General features: G+C 31.9%; 1 protein-coding gene across 1 annotated transcript in view; it reads right to left on the bottom strand.

Annotated features, from left to right (window-relative positions):
* Positions 1-551: 551 nt before the first annotated feature.
* Positions 552-21,362, bottom strand: part of SI (sucrase-isomaltase) — a gene marked incomplete at both ends in the record, with an annotated part of 117,626 nt that continues 96,815 nt past the window's right edge. Inside the window, 11 exons of the mRNA XM_079704827.1 lie at positions 552-620; positions 3,518-3,682; positions 3,920-3,969; positions 7,879-7,967; positions 10,610-10,734; positions 11,339-11,395; positions 11,479-11,563; positions 13,386-13,534; positions 16,018-16,134; positions 16,222-16,256; positions 17,560-17,693. Of these exons, the coding sequence (XP_079560953.1) occupies positions 552-620; positions 3,518-3,682; positions 3,920-3,969; positions 7,879-7,967; positions 10,610-10,734; positions 11,339-11,395; positions 11,479-11,563; positions 13,386-13,534; positions 16,018-16,134; positions 16,222-16,256; positions 17,560-17,693 (1,075 nt within the window). The remainder of the gene's footprint in view (positions 621-3,517; positions 3,683-3,919; positions 3,970-7,878; positions 7,968-10,609; positions 10,735-11,338; positions 11,396-11,478; positions 11,564-13,385; positions 13,535-16,017; positions 16,135-16,221; positions 16,257-17,559; positions 17,694-21,362) is intronic.

Here is a 21,362-nt window from a genome sequence, read left to right as displayed (position 1 = left end):
TATGGTAAATTGTTATAGCAACCCAAACCAAGACAATTTTCTTTTGGAAAATTTTTAAAAATGTACAGTGTATGTACTTATATATATTTTATTTTCTCTTTTCTAATTAAATGTACACACTAAGAAATAATTAAATCTGATGACAATTATTGGTACATAAATCTACTAAACACTGAAGAAAATATATAAAATTACATAAAAATTTTGCTTAATTTAAAAATCACCTATTTTAATTATATCTTAATTACACACACATACATATTTAGTAACTAATATACAGTTTTAGCTGATACTTAGCAAGAGTAACTAGAACAATTAAATTCTTCTAAATATGTTAAAACATTGAATCAAGACCACATTAATATTATAAAATCAGTATTAATATTGTACACTGTGCAATAACTTTAGATAGATGTTATGAAAATCACATTTTACACAATATAAGAAATAAATGAAGAGGGTAAATAATTAGGGTGAATAAGTAAATAAGTATGGTGAAACTTAAATCCAGATGTTAATTTCTCTTTGACAACTGGGACTGATGGTGATCTTCATGACCAGTTGATTTCTATTGGTTCATCTAGAGTAACGTTATTCTGTCTTAGATCAATGTTTAATATCTAAAAAAAAATAAATAAAATGCAAATAATTGTTTAACCAGAACTGTTTTCTTAACAAAAACTAATTCCATAAATAAATGTTCTATTAGTAAACAGGTATAGCTTGTTTTTCTTTTCCATTTTGATTAATTTTTATTCCAGAGAGCTCACAACCATCTCAGTAATAGTCTCACCCAACCCACCCATTATACAGATGATGAAAATAAGTCTCAGAGGGGGAGAATGGTTGTCAAAATACAACTAAAAACTGAGACTATTAACCAACTACCTTATTTCTACTACTTTACTCTTTCTCCATGTCTCCTAAATATGCAGTTATTCATAATTGCACTACATAGATCTCTATGCATTCCACCCTCAAATATTATCCAGTCATCTAGAGACAAAACTTAGATTTTAGAAATATGTTGTTTTTTTTTTTTTTTTTGTGGTACGCAGGCTTCTCACTGTTGTGGCCTCTCCCATTGTGGAGCACAGGCTCCGGACGCGCAGGCTCAGTGGCCATGGCTCACGGGCCTAGCCGCTCCGTGGAATCTAGGATCTTCCCGGACAGGGGCACGAACCCGTGTCCCCTGCAGCGGCAGGTGGACTCTCAACCACTGCGACACCAGGCAAGCCCCTAGAAATATGTTTTTTTTACATCAATCTTAAAGGGCTTTAAGATGCTGAATTTATTGCCAATGATTTCATTGTGGATGTTACTTTCTTTCACTGGAGAGAATCTCTGTCAGACCATATAGGGACTAAGTATGGAGGTGACCAATTAAGCCACTGTACTCAAACAATCATCTGTAATATTTTTATAGTATGTCGATTTCATTAGGCTTTTCCATTGCTCCAATAGACTCACATGACTCTCAGTGCCTTAACTCAGAAAGTTGAATTCAGTCATCAAATATGCAAGAGAAGAAGAAAACCAACATTTCCTTACTGCTAAACAAATACCAAACACTCACTGGGGAATTTATAAAATTTATTCTTTACTAAAGCACAGCGTCTTAGGATTTATTTCCCATGCTTCATAATAGAAGAGTTTAAAAAGTAAAAGGTAAAATATTTTTTTAGTATCTATTAGTCAGGTTTGAAACTGATCCATCTTACACCAAAACCTAACTTAGTTCCTTTATATCAAAAGTGAAAAACAAGAAGTACCTCACATAGATTTTAATACCTATACAGATGGCAACTAGGCATAATTGCTGCTAGGAAAGTGTTTAAAAAATTGTATTGATAGAGCAATTAAATGTCCTTTGCATATAATTTCTACACTCATGGAAAGGGCAACCAAAATAGAGAAAGAATTTGACTACTCCCTCCTTTTCTCATATATCTATAAAAAGTCAGAAAAGAGTAGATGCTCATAAATATTTGTTGTATTTAAATACACTTAGAAGGGACTATTCCTTTGTTAGTAAAGTTAATATCTTCTTTTGGAATCATTGAGATAATGAACCATGAAAAAAATTTATTCTTGATATTTAAAATTATTTGTGAATGTGTTTGAAAGCAGTGGAATGAAATTTTCTTTATAAATGGTGTTTTTTTATGCCAAGTATTTGGTCGAAATTATCTTGAAATAATACTTGATATGTTAAAATATCTTATTTGACCTCGTTCAGCTGACTGCATTTAGTTTACTATTATAATAAAAATTGTGAGCTTTATTTTTCACCATTGTTGTAGTAAATAAGAACAAGAAAAAATGTAAGGAAAACCAGTGTTCTTTAATCTCATTGAACATTGTGCTGTTCAAAAAAAAGTGATTTCTAATTATGATTGATAATCATTGACTATTTATTCCTGAGGAATTAATTTTCCTTTTTAAAGATTCAGTTTCTTAGTTTGCCATATGAGACCACTGGACTAAATCATTGATTCCCTTACTTTGGAATTTTATAAACAGGTGAAATTTTAAAAGAATAAAAATGGGGGTGAGGTGGTGGGTTATCAACTTTTATTTTACCATGGAAGGTCATTAAATATATAAAACTCTAATTTTCCAAACTTGATAGAATTTAAATAAATAGAAGTATTTTAATGCCAAAGTAGAAATTAAGAAATAGCTGCATATTAAAGGGGAAATTCTGATTGCCTACAGAACAGCAATAATAATAGGACAGATGTTAAATTTCAACTGAAAGAAATGGCTTCTCAGGTGCTGTTCAACTCTTACATCTTGTATGATTTATGATTAAACACAAACAGGTATGTGTACACACACTCAAAGTTTTAGCAGTGCAGATGTAGCCTTAAACTTGGATCAAACACTTAAAACAGTTAGCTGGCTTCTAGAATATATGTTCTTTGAAATCTACTTTCACAGAATTTAAGACTGGAAGGAGCTTAAGAGGTTGTTTACTTGCATATTCTTACTTAACTGTAAGGAAAAAGAAGTCCTGAAATTATTTATTCAATGTAAAAAGCTCGTTACTATCAGCAAAGGGATTATAACATAAGAATCCTGACCTCTTCGTGTAAATCATATCCTCATACAGCTCTATGTCAAATTATTCATAGATGCTAATAGAAAATTCTATTAATTTCGCAAGGATTTTCAAGTATATTTTATCTAAGACATATTAAATGTTCAAATGTGAACATTTTGGTTTTGAAAAGTATTAGGGTTTGAGGGATGAAAATGATTTAGAGATTTAATGTAAATTTAATTTTGCTTTGATTATATCAGAACAATTATAAAATAGATGCTGTTAGGTTGATTTATATGTTACCAAGGATGATAATATGGAAATAGATATGGATATTTAATGAAAATAAATAAACAAGGAAGTAATAGTTGACCCATAATTATGTTTCTTTAGGACTAAGAAATACCAGACATTCATGTAGACGTTTTGAATAGCTCAATTTAAAAAGAAACGTTTTCTTACATCACTTACCTCCAGGTCTGGGTTTTCAAAGTTAACAGACTCTTTATTTCCATTATATATGAGATTAACCTCACTAACAGGAGTCTTTTCTTTCCCCCATATATGGATGTATCCAAGCCGCATTTCATTTTTGTTTATGTAACTATTTTTCAGTATAGTGCTTGTTAAGATGGTCTATAAAGACAAATAAAAAGAAATTAAACCCTTCATCTAGCAAAAGCAATTAAATCTTTAAAAAGCATATATCTATTAACCAAAATGTATTTCATAGTATAGCAAATTGTTTATTCATATATTTGAAAAGAGGTATAGTATATAATATATATAAAATATGTAAATATAAAATACAGCATAAAACTTCAAATATTATTTAACACAATTGCAAATAAATGATCTGTAATGACTACATACCTTGTTTAAATTAAATTGTACAAAGAAATATAGGTCTCTTTCATAAGTGTCTATAAAGAAAAAAAAAAGAGTGATGTATTTATATTTCCAAAGAAGAGCAATAGTAAATACTAGTACTATATATATTTGCTTTTCTTTCACAGTAAAAGGGTACCAAACACCATCAATGTATATTTAATCTTCTCTAAGTTTATATATCTTATTTGAACACAGTCCAAGGGCACTGAAATACGAAGGATGAGTCACCAGAGAGGGTACTAGATGGATGGGTAAGTTGGTGTGTGCCTGTTTGTATGTAGGAGAGTAACACTAAAGCAGTGACACATGTAAAATCACCTTCATAGAGCTCTGGGAGGGTAGAAGAAGTGTAAGAATAAAGAGAATTGGGTGTGATAGTCGTGGACACATATTGGCCACCTCAATGACTGACAATAAAATAATATTATATAGAAAAGAGAACATGATGGTAACTTACCCTAGTGTCGTTTGAGAAAAATATTCAATTGTGAGAGATTATTAAAGGTCAACTGATATCAAACTAATAAAACATAGGCTTTAAATAAGATTTAATCTTGCCAAATTTAAAATCAGTTTAAAAAATAATCTTAGAACTAAAATTTATTATTTAGTATTTGTCAAATTCTAAGTACTTTATCACAATGCTGTAAGATATATGTATTATTACTCTCACTGTATAAAAGAGGAAAAGAAAAGTTAAATAAATGGCCAAAAGTGAAACAACTAATTATTATCAAGTCTAGACTTATGTCCAGTTTTCTCTGACTTCTATGATTGTGTCATATGTAAAACCAAACAAACGTGTAAGACAAAAAGGCAAAAGTAGAGTCAAATGCATGACTAAAACAAGTATTTGGATAACATTGAAAAAGCAACAAATTTTAATTCTCTTTTCCACTTATACATGCCAGCATTATATTCGTTAATTCTTGGGAAGAAAATTGCTTAATTTGAGACTAATTGTGCCTACACTAAAATTAAATGATATTCTGTCCCAAACTTTCTCTGTATATATTAATGTATACATCGCTTATTTAATATGCATTTTAAGGCAAAAATTTTAGTCTCAATTTTAAATACATAATTATAGCTTAAGTTTTTAAGAGCAATTTTTAAAGTACAAATCCATGAGATAAAAGGAAACAAAAGTGAAGCTATTAAGAGGATATGAACTGTTTTGCTCTTTTGCTGTTTTTAATGAATAAGAGAAAGATACCACATATGAACTTAGTCCAGAGTAGACATATGTCTATTTCACTAAGATGAGTAAGACAAATTAATATTTTACTAAGCTACAATTTCATTAGCTAGAACAGTTTTAGAACATTAGAACATCTATGTTTTAGAACATCTAGAACATTAGCTAGAACAAAATTTACTTAATGTATACACATTTCAAAATAAGTTTATTTTGCTTTATTTTTTATTTTTTTGAGAGAGAAAAAATATGTCTGCAAATAATAGTGATTGGGACAGAGTAAAGGGACCAAGTAGGTGATTAAATACTTAATTCCAGTAAGTGATTGTAAGTAAAGGAAAAAAACCTGTAAGTTAGTGATCACTCAAGAGATTAGGTTTGCTTAACCACAAAATCAAGCAGGCTTGCTTAGCAAAAAAACCATACAGCATAAGAATGAGACATGCCCCAAAACAATAAAACAATGGTGAAATGAGACCCACATCCTGCCCAGTGAGGTCAGTAAGTTAATGATTCCTAGGACATGCTTTTCTGACCACACAAAAAACAAAAATATAAGGAAAAGGAGACATTATACTGAAACCTGAGATGATTTACCATATTTTAGTATATGTTACCACCTTTTTGCTCATTTCCATTGTGCCATGACAGTCCCGGTTTGACCATGTAGGGACATGAAAACTTCCCCGCCCCATGAAGGAAACTTGACATCTATTCAAGAATGAGGAAGAAGGTGGTCTTCTTCCCCTCCCCACTTTTCCTTCGATTATAAAACTGTAGTCCACTAAGTTTTCTGCGTGGCATCCTCTTGCCTGCCTGCTTGTAAACCTCAAAAGCATCCTATTTTATTAAATCATTTCTTATCTATCACTTTGCCTCTCGTTTAATTCTTTCTGTGCTGAGACATAAAGAACTGGAGCTCCTTGGAGCCCACCAAGATGTATTTCTACGATTTCAATAGTATTCCATAAATTTTAAATGTACTTAAAAGAGGAAATCATTTAGATATCATCTAGTTTATCGAGTAGTTTGGCAAGCTTGCTGTGAGAGAAGACTTCTTTGGAGATTTTGATCTAATAAATCCAGAGACTCCAAGCATTTGTTATGTATTGTTTTTGCTGTTCACTCAAGAAATTTCAGGGTATTAGTTGAGATCTTTATACTTAATTATAACAAATATACTGAGATTGTGAAATAGAACCAAAAAAGTAGATGTAATGGGCCAGAACAATTTTGTATGCTTGGATGAAGAGAACAGAGAGAAATATATGAATTATGTTCAGTTACTTTCCAGTGATAAAACAAAAAATCTGCCATGAAACTTCCAAAGGGTAAATGTTATACCAAGTTCTTTCATCTGCTATCTTAGTTTGATAGAAAGAGCTGGGAAAAAATTCTAAGAGAAATTTTGTCCCCCTTACTGTTAAAACGAATTAACTCAATTTGTTGGATAGTAAGATTCAAATATCCCAAGACAAGCATGCAAATTATGTATAACTCAACTTTGCATCCCTAGGAAATTGTAGGCAAATTCAAAGTGCCTCTTGCTGGGCCCAGTGAGGCAGAAAGTTTTCAAACTTTTTAGAACCTCCCTTAATGTATTAATGAAGTTCAGGTCTCTGAGAACATATGATTTTAACTAATAGCAGTTGAGTTCTTCACCTTCTAAATCACAAAATACTAGGAAGAGGTGATTTTATTTTTGAGTCTTGCTTATTACCATATGATTCTTATATCACTTTCTGATATACTTTACTCACTAATAAATTCCTATTTATTATGTTTGCAGAATATTAACTATGATTTACCTGAAAAGATGAAAGAGGTATGTCTTTGCTATTAATGAAAAATCTCTCATCTATGGATAATTTATTTAAATTGCAGTGAACTGCCCTATAGCTCCACACAGATGTTAGTTTTTAAGACAAAAATTTGTGTCAAGAGAATGCTCAGAAGTCCCATCTAGCAGAGCTGGCACTACTAAAGGCAGTCAGTAAACCTAATCCTCTAACAGTGTTTATTTAACAGCATAATAATGACCCCGGGGCATTTTACTCAAAGGCAGATTCCTGGGCCTCTCCCCAGATTAATGGAATTTGGATGGGCCCCAGAATATGCATTCTTTACAAACGATCCCAGGTAGCAAAGCACGCACTGCTAAAAATTTAGTAGTTCTGTCTGATTTTGAGGAGTAGCCATGGAATAAACAAAGATTTAAGTTTAAATCTTTAAGCTTTTCATGTAAAAATACTGCTGAATATTAAAACAAAAACAAAAACAAAACAAAAGCTATAGCCATAAAGCACAGAGAACAAGTTTGAATTTTGTTTCTGAACTGTCTCATGTTTTAGAGGCATCCTTTGTGCATCAATATGCGTGCATGGGAATGTGGCTTTTCAGCTCAGTTGACCTCACACATACTGAGTGTCTATTATGCGAACAGCACTGGGCTAACTTATGGGACTACAAAGATGATCAATATATCAGCCCTGCCCACACAAAACTCTTAGTCATCTAGACACTGATCGCAGGGATTAAATATATTTAGGATAAGAAGAAAGTCTTTAAATATTTGGAAGTCTATTTTTTAAGTTGATTCAACTATTTATTAAACTATTTTAGCTTTGAGTATTATTATTGGCTTTTTATTCAGCTTCCAATGTACAATAATAGATAACAAAAAAGTAATGTGAGATAATATGTATGTTACCTGCTTTATTTATCTCCTAAATGGAACACTTACCTATAGTCTCTCCATCATCCCAAAAGAGAGATCCTTGTGCCATCTGATTATCATCTGCAGCAACAATGAGCTTCATGTAATTTTTTCGACTATAAGAAAAAAATACAATTTTACCAAGGTTTATAGAATAGCATATTTCTTGTTATGATATGACATCCATATAAGTGTTCAAAGGAACACAGACTGTTTTAGGCAAAGAAAATAAAAGGATTTTCCTTTTTTAATGAGTTAATGGAAATTATATAAACCATAAAATCCTTCATATTTAATAGAAAATATCATGCATTTCTTTGACATCAAGGATTCACCTACTGTAACAAATCAGAAGTGACCTCATTTATAATTAAATCCATATTAAGTTTATTGATATATTTATTTATTCTTCTCTCTGATAACACTGTCATTGACCATTAAACATAAAGCTGTTTCAATAGCATGTTTTAATCTCATATGACTTAAGCCTTCCTCACATTTCCATATATAAATCACTTAATTATCATTGGCAACTGTTAATAAGAATGTGAAGAGTAGCCAGAATTGCAAGTCTTTTCCTTGGATTGGACAGTACTTCCAAGCTTGTGCCTACAATAGGCCTATCTATGAACAAAATATCTGCTTCCGTGCTCAGTATAAAAGCTTGGTTTGACAGCCTCATATTGCTATGGAAGGATTTCTCAGACAAATTATGCTTAGCTATCTGCCTTTTCCAATCACAAATGTTGAAGGTTATACTGCTATGGAAGTCTCCTAAAATATCCAGAATATCTAGAGTTCAAATCTCCACAGCAGGGCTTCCCTGGTGGCGCAGTGTTTGAGAGTCTGTCTGCCGATACAGGGGACATGGGTTCGTGCCCCGGTCTGGGAAGACCCCACATGTGGCGGAGTGGCTGGGCCCGTGAGCCATGGTCGCTGAGCCTGCGAGTCCGGAGCCTGTGCTCCACAACGGGAGAGGCCACAACAGTGAGAGGCCCGCATACTGCAAAAAAAATCTCCACAGCAACTTTATATTTTCCATGTACAGATATTGGCATGTCTTAACATGCATGTATATATGTATTTCAATTCATAGTCACTGAGGTAAAAGATAAGTAGAACTTATTAGCAACATTAAAATCTGGTTTAACCCACAATTTCCTAACATACTTAAAATAAGATTAAAAGAGTTTCACAAATTTCATTCTACCCTGTATATACAGTTGACCAATGAACAATGTGTATCCAAGTATCCACAGTTCCTCTGCATCCACAGATTCAACCGACCATGGACTGAGTAGTACCGTGCTATTTACTATTGAAAAAATCCATGTAAAATTGGACCCATGTGATTCAAACTCATGCTGTTCAAAGGTCAACGGTATACCTAAACCCAATATCTTATTTACTTTACCCACCTACACACACACACACACACACACACACCCAGAACACCCAGAATGGCTTCTCTACTCATCTCTCATAACATAAGGATTCCTCAAGGCACAACTTATGAATGGTCTCCTCCATGAAACTCTCATTTCTTAGGTATAATCATTTTTCTCCTCTTCAAATGACTTCAGGGATCTGGGTAGCTCCAGAAGCTAGAAAGAGTCTAATCATGCCAACTGGGGCATGTAGATCACCACAAGAATGGGTACAGCATGAGATGAGAAGAGAAACAGAACTGAGTCCTCTAGAATCTGAATGTTTAAGCCAGGAATTTAGTCAGGGGAAATAGACTCTATGACTGGTCTCAGAAATTCACTCTTACATCAGTCACAGGAGACAGAATGGACCCATGATCCGTGGAAATAGGACATGTTGTTGACTGTGAAGGAGAGAATATCACATAAGGGGTCTTAGCAGATGATCAGTTATAAATGGTAACAGATAGAAAATCTGAGTTACCTTTCATTGTTAAATGGGACAAGGTTGCTACAAATAGGTCTGGTTCTTCTGCAGACAGCAGAGGACTTAAATAGCATGAAGAAGTAGTGATCTTGTCAATGGATATCTACATTTCATAGACTAAAGTGGGTCCGGGTATGTGTCACAGGACAGGGGGAGCAGAAAAGATAGAAGGAAAGAGAAGCCCTCTGAGCCATGTTTGCTTAAAGCTCACAGAAAAGTTCATTAAAAAAAAACATATTTTCATAAAGTAAATAATATTTCTTTCCAAATAGACTCAGAAAAAATGACGAGGTCTTACGTGAGACTGGCATTTAAAATACAAGACATCCGTTTATCAATACCTTTGCATGTTTACACAGAGGACATTAAGTTTCCATTGGTATCTTGGCCGGGGAAACATTCTATCATGTTGGAGGACAATTTTCCATGAGTTTCTCAAGTTTCCACATATTTTGCATACAGAAGCAAAGACAGTTTTTCTCCCTTCAAAGCAAATAATGGATGCTTTTGCTTACAGCCTATTATAAAAGATTGAGTTTCCAAAGTGTTGCCTTCCTTAGCTGTGACATAAGCCTCCTGGGTGGGAAGTATCTACCTGGGCCACTTGATGTCACCCACATGAGACTTGGGGGACAGGGGCAACTGGAGCAAACATGAAACTCATATTTCTTGCTATGCCAAGAGTAAGAAAGACCTTTGTCTCAGACCCAGAATCCATGAAACTGTGGCAGCCTAACCTGTAAGCTTGGAAGTAGGATAAAAGCTCAGACCTTTCCCAGTTCTTGACAGTTCTAGCATGCTCTCTCTCAAAATCTAATCTGAGTTCTCTGAACACTTCACTTACCTGTAAAATGTGTTTTGAGCAGCCTCTTGACAAGGTAGAATATAACCACCACGAACATGTAGATTTATTTCATGTAAAGGAGCTGCAAATGTATGAAATTTTTCTCTGACACCAATATATTTGCCCTGGAAATGACAGCGTTGAACGAAAGAACAAAACAATAAGAAGCAGAATCACCAGCAATATTGGTACTTGAGAGGGCACATTTATAGAATCAAATAATACACTTTTTAATTTAAAAAATAATAAAACCACAAACATTTATTCAGGAATTCATGTTGTTAAAGCATATACTTATTCCTTAGTTTATTGATAGCTTTGAAAGTAATTTACCACCACTTGTTTTTGTGGTGCTCACATGAAGAAAATATATGGGTTTTTGATGGGTCACAAAAGTTATTCCTGATTTGTCATATACATTTTTCTTTAAAGGACTGCATTACTTTTAATGATCTTTCTGCATACCTAATAAAGGGCAATGACCTTTTTGTGTATACTGTATAATTTCCACGTTTATTTGGTAAAATAAATCAATGACTACATAAGAAACTATGGCAGAATAAATTAACTCTTTCACTGTTTGTTAATTTGATTCTGATATAACTAGCAAGAAATATCTTGCTCTTTTTAAGTGGAAAGGAAAACACGTATGTCATTAATAAAAAGGCTATAATTAAGTTGTTACCCATTTCTGTTTAGTCAACCCCCCAGAATTCCTTAAGTACTTACTGTATGGTAATCAAACCACCTAGCATTAGGGACGTAGCCTTCTACAGTGTCAGAGTACTGGAATTTAAAGATATAGTCATTAAAAACATATAAACCATGGAAAAATTATTTTGTGAACAAAAATATGTGGTAGGACTTACAGCTTCCAATACAGGGGTAACCATAAATGCTGGACCCCACAGGAATTGTTTGAATATATCCCAGGTTGGCTTTTCATTAAAGAACCTGGACAAAATATTTACAAAATTGAATCAAAGAAATTTCTCTCTTCTGAATACCATAAAATAATTATTAAAATCACATTTTGCATTATGGACTTTTGTGGATTGAAATGAAAATCAAAACATAAAAAATCAAAAACAATTTTATCACTTGGAATTCAGTGTGCAGTAGTACAATACTTTATAAGTAAATCTAGACCATGACTAAACCTTCCAACAAAGTGCAGAGTTGCCATAGATGTATAAGACCGAGTGAGAAATCTCCTTTGAAGAGAACTCACATAAATTCAAATATCAACTTTGTCTAGTAGAAGATCAACAAACCAGGAAGCAAGAATTATAAACACTCTGGAAGAAAAGTGTGAGACAAGTGTGTTATAAGAATCTTAATTTGGTAACTTTAAAGAGTTTGCACATCCTATGTAAATTAAGCTCACTGAATAGTGAATTTATAAATCCTAAAGGTTCTTCCATTTGTTAATATGTTTCTGAGTTTGAGATATAAATGGCTGAAAAAACAAAATCTGCTTTTTATAGTTTGAGAATTGCCCCTATTAAATGTCCACATTTTTTCCTTAATTGAAATGGAAGTATACATTTTTTATTTTTGTTCTTTTGTTTGTGTTTTGTTTTATTCTAAACCGAGATTAATGCTAAATTGGACTGCTGGGGTTTTCCTCTATGTACTTCCCATGGGAACAAAAATCCAGAAGTTCTCAGCAGGACAAGAGCCTGCATAGTTAATAATAATGTTTCTGGCTGGGCACTCACACCAGTGCTGATACTCCAGCTCTTATGGAAAGTTAATAGGGAGAAGACAAAGAGGAAATTTCTAGAAATAAAAGAGGAAAGGGTTTAATAAAATGTTACCAGAAATAAAGAAGAGATTATGGTAATAAATTACTAGAGGATAATTTGAATCTAGGAAGTATATTTTTTTCCTTTTTTTTGGAAAGTTGGATCTTTTATTATTAGAACAGAAGGCATATTGATCTACTTATTATTTTGGTAATTTTATCTTGGCTACTACTGTTTAATTGAGTAAATATTTGCTGTTTATCTTTTACTGATTTACCAATAGTGAAATCTAACAAATCACCTCAATCAATTACTCTGGTAATATAGGGCACACAAGAAGCTAAGTATATCATGATTATTTCAAGGGTTTTTTCGTATTTATGGTTGAATGTGTGTGTGTGTGTGTGTGTGTGTGTTTGTAACGTCCATAAGAAATTGCTTATATTTGCCTTAAAAATAGAACAGGCTAAAATTTTTGCAACTATACTCCATAGAATAGAATTTCAATATTTGGTCATATATCAGTTTGAGCTTCAAGGAGTAAATCCAAAACAATTGTCACAGAGAATGGTAGAACTGTTCTAGGGTACCCAATTAGAACACCTCTAGGAGGAGTTAGGATGGTCTTGTTTAGTCAGGCATTTGTATATGGTGGGTTTACTTAACTGCTGTAAACTTCAATTAAGTCAACCATAATATAGAGATAATATTACTTATTTCCAAGATCTTTTGAAAACACTCAATGTAATAGGGTATGTAAATTCTCTCAAACAATACCTGGTATACAATTGTTATTCCTAAGAATTATTACTTTTTAAAAACTGATTGTGTTTCATTTTTAACGGCATATATTAGTCTGTTTATTAGTAGATTTATTTATGTAAATGCTTATTAACCCAAAATGTATACTTAAATAACAATGAAAAAGCTTTCAATTTAAAATGTTTTATATGGCAGTATAAGTGATTATTGAGTAAATTAAATGAAAGCTATCTCTCTGCATGATAGGAAAAAAAAGTTGTGCTTACTCATGCAAAAGGGGTCTGATAACAGTGCCACCATGAGCATGAATTTCATGCATCTGTGTATAGAAATAGGGCAATAAAGTGTATCTAATATTCAGAATATTCTTTGACATTTCAGAAAAAGTTGCATTCCAGGAAGCAGGATCTTGTCTCTGAAACAAATCAAAATGAAAGTGTCATAAGCTATTGTCCTTGTTTAAATCATAATTTTCAAATACATATTTGAAGAATAAAAAATAAGCCATAATTTAATTCACTGTCATGTGCTACATCACGAAAACCTTATGGAGTAGTTATTTCTATCCCATACAATGGAAAGAGAAAGAATAACTAATATTTTAATAAGAAAATGCAAATTAAGTCCATGGCTTGATTTCATTTAGGTGAACATATGTAAAGAGCAGTTCACGTTTGAATAGGTGACAAACACATTGTGAACTGTGGTGATGCTCAGTGTAGGATGAAAAGCCTAGGAGAGAAACAGAATGCTATATATAAGTGCATTGAAATAAACAGACATGCAGAGCCTATCATGGTGACCCTGCACATTGTGTGTTCTCATGAGAAATGAATAAGTTATGGTACTAAAGAATTAATAGTATAGGAGGAAGAGGGGATCTAATTAATGTTGGATAAGAAAAAAGAACATGCCCATGTCTGCTCTGGAATATACTCTCCAGGTAAAAAGACTAAAATTGACACTGGAAAGATAAAAGCTTCTAAAAAATGTTATTGCACTTACTGGCTAAAAAAAATAATAAGGAGAGTGATTAGAATTTTACATTCTAATTTATATCAAGGGAAAAAACAAGGCTGCCACATAACTCCAGGGGGCAACACTTGCAATGTTTTTTTGTTGTTATCAACAGGAGCAGAGCCCTTAAGAGTGGTATCATATCTATGAAGATTCCGACTTTTCTAGATTTAAGTAGTAAGAAGGTTTGAATGATGACCCATTGCTATCACTGGTACATGTAGTGTTAGAATAGACAAAACCTTGAAAGTGCAATGGTCCAAGAAATATTAAGCTATATATCAATATGATCCTACTGTTACTAGATTCAAAGTCAAGTTAGAAAAGGCAAAGATCATATCTGTTGCATACAGACTTTGTTGATGTTATTTCAGTTTTAACATGATAAAACACAAGCATTTAATTCTAAACCATACATTCCTGAATTCAATTATATTACCTCATAATTAAACTTAAGTTGAGTTCTGTAGATTTTTATTCAGAAGTACTTCCTCAGTCTTTCCCTCTCCCATTTCATCTTCTCAAAACCTCCAGCCACATTCACATCTTGGAGTCTTTCACTTCTTCCCCAGAACTGGAATTCTCCCCCATATATGTAAATTTGTTGCTTTTCTCAACTCAAGTCTCTTCTCTAATGCTAAGGTCATTTCATCCAAGAGGACCACCTTGGGCATCCCTTCTAAACCAGAACACCCACAAATCTCTATCATTTTAGCTTACTCTAGTTTTCCCTCATATGATTTATTTGTACCTGCTGTTTTATCTATCTATCTATCATCTATCTATCTATCTATCTATCTATATAATTGTCTATTATCTGTTATCTCTATCCTTCCTGCATTATATAAAGCATTAGGGCAGGGATTTTGTAAATATTAAATAATAGATTTTCAATGAATTCTTGTTGAATGAATCCCTGTTCAGGATTTTATTGATTCATGCCTCACTCTCCCAACAATACAGCTTTCTGAATTTCATTAGTGACATAAAGTTTTCCTGCTAAAATATTCCTATCCCATAAAGTTGTCTCTATTGTCCAACTTTCAAATTTTTCCAAAATGTGGTCCCATACTGCCTTCTAACCTTGTATAGATTTTCATTTTTATTTTTCATTTTCTAATATAAATTCTCCCTTCTATTCTGACAAAAAATTTCCCAGGGTGACATGAAGAATTCAAAACTCATGATGAGCTCTACCATTCAGTTACTATGGCTGGAACCCATCCTTAAAAGTCCAGCTCTGTCTGCAATTCTTCAATGAGGTGCATTTTGATTATTTATCTTTCTTCTCTATGTCTTCACTGAAAGTATAACAAAATTTAGCACTTACTTAGATATTGCTTGCAATTGTTTATACTTTTTCATAATTTTTATTATTGTCTCCCCCTCACTCAAAAAGTTCTTCCAGTTTAGTAAAGTATATAGTAAAGTAAATAGTGTCACCACTCAGAAATTAGTTTTCATGATTCCCTTTTCCTTTTATTTTTTTCTGTTTCTCAACTCATTTTTAAAACATTTGCTTTTTAAATCTGCCCATTTCGTGCATTGATTTTAAGTGACAATTCTAATTATTTAGTTTGAAACTGATTTTTTTTTTTTTTATCATTCTGTCCAGGTTTGGAATAATTTCCAGAAGGACTGTTTTTTTCTGGCTAATCCAAAATTATATAGAAGGGCAGTAAGTATGCCAGCTAACCAAGTCTTGAACCCCAAAGAACCCCAAGTCAGAAACTTCTCAGAGTCTTGGGCTCAGATGCCATCAGTAAATGTAAAGAGATTCAAAACATTCATCTGGAAATCAGCCAGGGAGGGTGAATTCTATTCAAAAACGTTTAAGGTTAGTGGGGCAAAGGAATGAGAGTAAATGCAGTAATTACATACTCCAGTAAATGCACTGCTGTGATGTCTTGCATTTGGATAAAATGCTCCAAGTTGCATCCAGCGGGCACAGAGCTGATATTCCGAATTGTTGAAGAAACCACAGATATCTGCTCCAGTCTAAAATACAGTTATATTTAATTAATTTTAATAGTTTGTTTTTTAATATTAACAAGTGATGAAGATAAAAGGAATAGAGCTACTTACATATGACATTCCAAACAAACTAAATTCCATCATACCTAAAAAATTAGGAAAAAAATTATAGAAGGCCACTATTTCATATATTTTGACATTTGATTTTTTTCCATTTATGAAGATGTTCTATTTCTAATACTGACCTCTAATTCAATGACACATTTTTCAGATTATTGATATATTTTTCTATCATTTCTTCCATGAAATTTATGTATTTTTACTTTATAATGTCAATAACATTTATAAAAATAAGACACTGTAATAATGCCTCCTTGACACTTTGAAGATGGCACATTTAGATCACAAAACTGTTACGAATACTTATAGTATGAGAAGAAAGCGTTAGTGGTTCCTTTTTTTTAAAAATAAAGTTATTTATTTATTTTTTTTTTATTTATGGCTGCACTGGGTGTTCATTGCTGCGTTCAGGCTTTCCCTAGTTGCGGCAAGCAGGGGCTACTGTTCGTTGTGGTGTGTGGGCTTCTCATTGCAGTGGCTTCTCTTGTTGTGGAGCACGGGCTCTAGACACTCGGGCTTCAGTAGTTGTGGCTCGTGGGCTTTAGAGTGCAGCCTCAGTAGTTATGGAGCACAGGCTTAGGTGCTCTGTGTCATCTGGGATCTTCCCGGGCCAAGGCTCAAACCCGTGTCCCCTGCATTGGCAGGCAGATTCTTAACCACTGCACCACCAGGAAAGCCTTCCTTGGTTTTATTTTTAAAACAAAATGCTGTCTCTGTAATTATTTAACCATAGGTCTCATTATATGAAACAAATTGAATTATCCTTATTAGCTAAAAATCTCCTGAGGAATGATCATTTTAATAAAATAGAATGCATGTGAATTCCCAACTCTTCTTTTAAAGGAATATTTCTAAAGATTGATTGTTTTCCTTGAATCCTAATATAAATAGTAAAGAATTTTTATGTCTAGATATGAAACAGAAAAATATTATCTTTAAAATAATATTTCATTTACTCTTTATCCAACTATTGTCAGAAAACTTTCAAAATTTGGTTTGAGATGTTTCATACGTTAGCATCTATGAGTGATTCTTATTCCCTAGAATCTAGAATTTCTAAGCATTTCTATTCTTAGCTCTATATGTTATCCTTCCCATCTCTTGCCCTTTCATAGAAAGAAACTGAGACAAAAAGGGATGAAATTATTTTCTCAAAATAAACTAGATCCTGCTTTCTGGCCCATTGCCTTTTCATTATGCTGTTTGTCATAAAATATGATGCCAAAAGCACATTTCAGAGAAGGACTTACAAAGTATATGAACTAGCAAAAGTGAATACCTAATAGAAGATTCAAAAGAATAATGATAAAGATGGTGACTCTTACATACCAATGATAGATTTGTCCAAATTGTCCCATTTTGCATAGTTGTCTCCAAGCCAGTGTCCTACCCATCTTCCAGCAGTAGGATATGTGGAACGAGAAATAACAATTCCTCTTTTGCCAGTTGCCTTCTGCAATGCACTAATATAGATGGAGAGGATCTATGAGTTTTTACATGAGGTATTTTCTTTGGATATTTCTACTTAGGACAACTTCATTAAAGAAAAAGCTATCTGATTTATGGTGTCTATGCTGTCTCTTATTATGACTAGCTCTTTATAAGTGAGTCTTTGCTCATTATACTATAAAATCCTTACAAGCATGAAGGACATCTTTTTTCCCTTCCAACAATTTCCAGAGTGACATGTCTAAGTGGCCCTTTATTTATTGGTTCAGTGAATACAAGTTAACTATTGATATTATCAAATCAACTAGTTATATTGTGAGTTTTTGAATGAACACATTTTATTCTACTTAAATGTGTTTTCTTGATAAAGATTTAGGCTCCATTAATTGCTCCAACCCTTCTTATTTATAACTTGTCAACATTTAATCTTCATATTACTCTGCAGAGAATATTTGCTATAATACACCCTGTTTTAGGGAGTATTCATATATATATATTAATTGGAAAGAAAATGTTTATTTTTATATTACTTAAAATAATTTGCATATGAACAAGGACTAGAGAACTATATCAGGAGGAAATATTTCATATACTTAATTAGGCAGATTTGTAACCCACTACCATGTTATAAACTGTATCTAATCATTTCCTTGTTACAGATGGACCACAGTATTTGTACTGATTTGTTTATACATAAAGCTTCTTCAATGACACCTTGAGATACTTGAGGTTAAGGACTGACTTAATTTTCTTTATATTCCTTACACCTAATACATATAATAGTAGCTTAAGAAATTTTTGAATTCATGAATATCTCAAAATTACAGGAAACTGAGAATATTTTAAACAGATATATGATGATATATTGAACCATCTGTTGATAATAGAAACAATATTGTATTTGCTAACTTAAAATTTCCTACTTGTATGTCTCTCTTAAAAAAATCATATAAGAAAACCATCTTCACTGCTTCATTTTTTATAACAAATATAAAGGATCTAGTCAATTGAGAATCAGTAATATATTTAACATATGTCAGACATATATGCAGACATTTAACAAGAAATGAATGTATATTTATATAGGGAATGGAAGAACTGATGATCAGTTTAGAAATCTTCATGGAAACATATCTTAAGTTTAGTTAATTTGTAAAGAAAATTCATTTTATTTAATTGATATAAAAATTATTTACAAGGATAGAGTTGTCCCAAATCTTTAATGCTTCCACATACAAGAAATACATATTCTTGAAGGTTCTTTTTCTCTGCCTTATGTCTTACTTTTGCAAAAAGTCTTTACTGAGGCTTTAAGTTAATAACCAAATATATGCCTTTTTAGATTTCTGATTGAGAAGAATTCTGCATAAAATATTTTCATAACAATTTTCTCTTAAGGGAAATCTAACGTCTTGCATTAGAAAAATCTCCTTTGTAACCCTTCACAGAATATTTCTTATTTGGGAAATCACTTGCCACCACTAAAACTATAATTTAAAATTACATAGCTATAAATATTTTGTACATATTTCCATCATGTTCCAACTTTACAGACAGTTAATTACAATGAACTTAATTTAATTTTAAGAAACACTTTTCAACCATAATACAGTTTGTTCTCTGTTACAAGTTAATTTGGAAAATTTAGCTTATAAAATGAATTTCAATGTTGTGTTACAGAAACATTTTTATTACATGTTTATGATTGTCTACATGAGCAGTTTTTGAAAAGTATTAGAAAAGTTATAAAAATATCTTATGTTATTGGGACAAAAAGTCCTTCTAAAGGAAAACAATGAGTTTTAGAAAACTGTATGTGTAGATTACAAATGTGGGTTATGTGAAAGGAGAATATTGAATTGAAAATAAATTAAATATCTTAAAGCCCTAACAAGAAATAAATATCTTTATTTTTGTCATGGTTTCAAAAGATAATAATTTCAAAATTATTAAATTGACTATTTTTTTAAATTACTGATGAAATCAATTGGTAAATATACCCACAATACTGCTATCTCTGACTGTGTGATATTAAATTATTTTAGAACACTGAGCAGTAATGCTCAAAGAAGAGAAAGTAATACAGGATGTTTCTCTCAATGTTTATTTAAAAAATATTTTTGAAAACTGAAGACTTTTTTTGAATTATATTTTTAGAAAGCAAAAAAATTAGTATTATATATTTACTATCCAATAGAAATAGTAACTTGCCAGTTTCACAACTCAAAGAGACTCACCATTAGATCAGAAAATGTAATTTCAGTTTTAGTTTTAGAGTTGGATAAAAAGTTTTTGTAAGCTGAAATATTTCCATTGTTTTTGAGTGTATAAGTAAAACTTAAATTTGAGATTTTTTTAGTGAGAAGAATGTGAAAGTCTAAACCATGGAAATGGTTTTATGGTTTCAGATCTCAATTTTTTTAAACATTGATACCAGCTATATCAACTCAGCCATATTAATCAGAAAGTAATATCTAAGAGACACATATTCCATATTTTTTCAAGTTATTAACAATTAATTAAGAGAAAGTTACAGCTATAACCAAGAAAACTTCCAAATTATATATGACCTGTATAGTGTTTGTTTTTTGTTTTTTGTTTTTTTAATCTATACTGGTCTTATTTTTTGTTAAAAAAAATTGCAAGAAGAGGTCACTTCCTATAGTACACAATTCTTCCAAAAAAAAAAAAAAAGCCCCTTATTTTTCAGGTTAGATTCACTAAACATCTTAAAGCAACGTAATTTTCCAAGTTGCTAAATAACCCAGTCTCTAGGAATATCTGATAAAATAACTTATATTTATTAACATTTTTATTTCATTCTAAATTAAGATTACAAAAATCTTGGGCATTTACTTAAAAATTATATACTTAACACAACCTGAACTTATAAAGGGAGTCAAAGATTTTTATTTTTCTATGTTCTCTCTAATGAAAAATATGTAGTACTCTCAAAAGTCATTCAAGGTATTGTTGAAGATGAAAGTATGGAATATATAGCTGTATAATCCTTGGATAATTATCTGAGATTTAAACACACAATTTGAAATTTTAAAAATATATTTCTCCCTACATCTGAAGCATAGGCTTTATTTCAGTACAATATTGAATTTTAAATAAGACAAAGATCAACTGAAGACTGAAAACTTTTTGTATGGGATTTATACATGAAATTTCTTCATTTGCCACTGATCTCCAAGGTTTTTTTCTATGGAACCGTTTGCAGTCTTTCAAGCTGATTATTTACCTCCTATTTCTGCATCCACTCATTCTGTTCTTTCCTTGTTTGGGTTGTTTGTTTCACGTTAAGTGAAGAGCACAATAACAAGAACTAGGTGAATGTCAAATGTGTGCCAATTATGAAAACAGAAAATGAGTCACAGAAAGGAACAATAAAATGGTACAGTCTGAGTAATTTGAAGAAATAAATTATACTCTTAATCCTTTCAGTTTTCTCAACTGATAAAAAGTCTTTACTCTCCATTATTTGATTCAATATAATTTATTTATAGCATCCTTTTACATTTGTCAAGGTCTTAAACGTATAATGACTATATTTAATCTCTAAAATATCTGAAGAAGAGTTCAACCATTTTTTTCTCATATAACTGAAAAACATAAATAGTAAGAAAGTATTTAAAAGATATAATAAGTCTATAGCTATGCATAAATTGGGCTTTTTA

This window comes from Hyperoodon ampullatus (genome assembly GCF_949752795.1).
Source record: "Hyperoodon ampullatus genome assembly, chromosome: 5".
Classification (NCBI taxonomy): Eukaryota; Metazoa; Chordata; class Mammalia; order Artiodactyla; family Ziphiidae; genus Hyperoodon; species Hyperoodon ampullatus.
The sequence above is the reverse complement of the archived record's forward strand: the minus strand, read 5'-3'. Positions and strand labels throughout refer to the sequence as shown.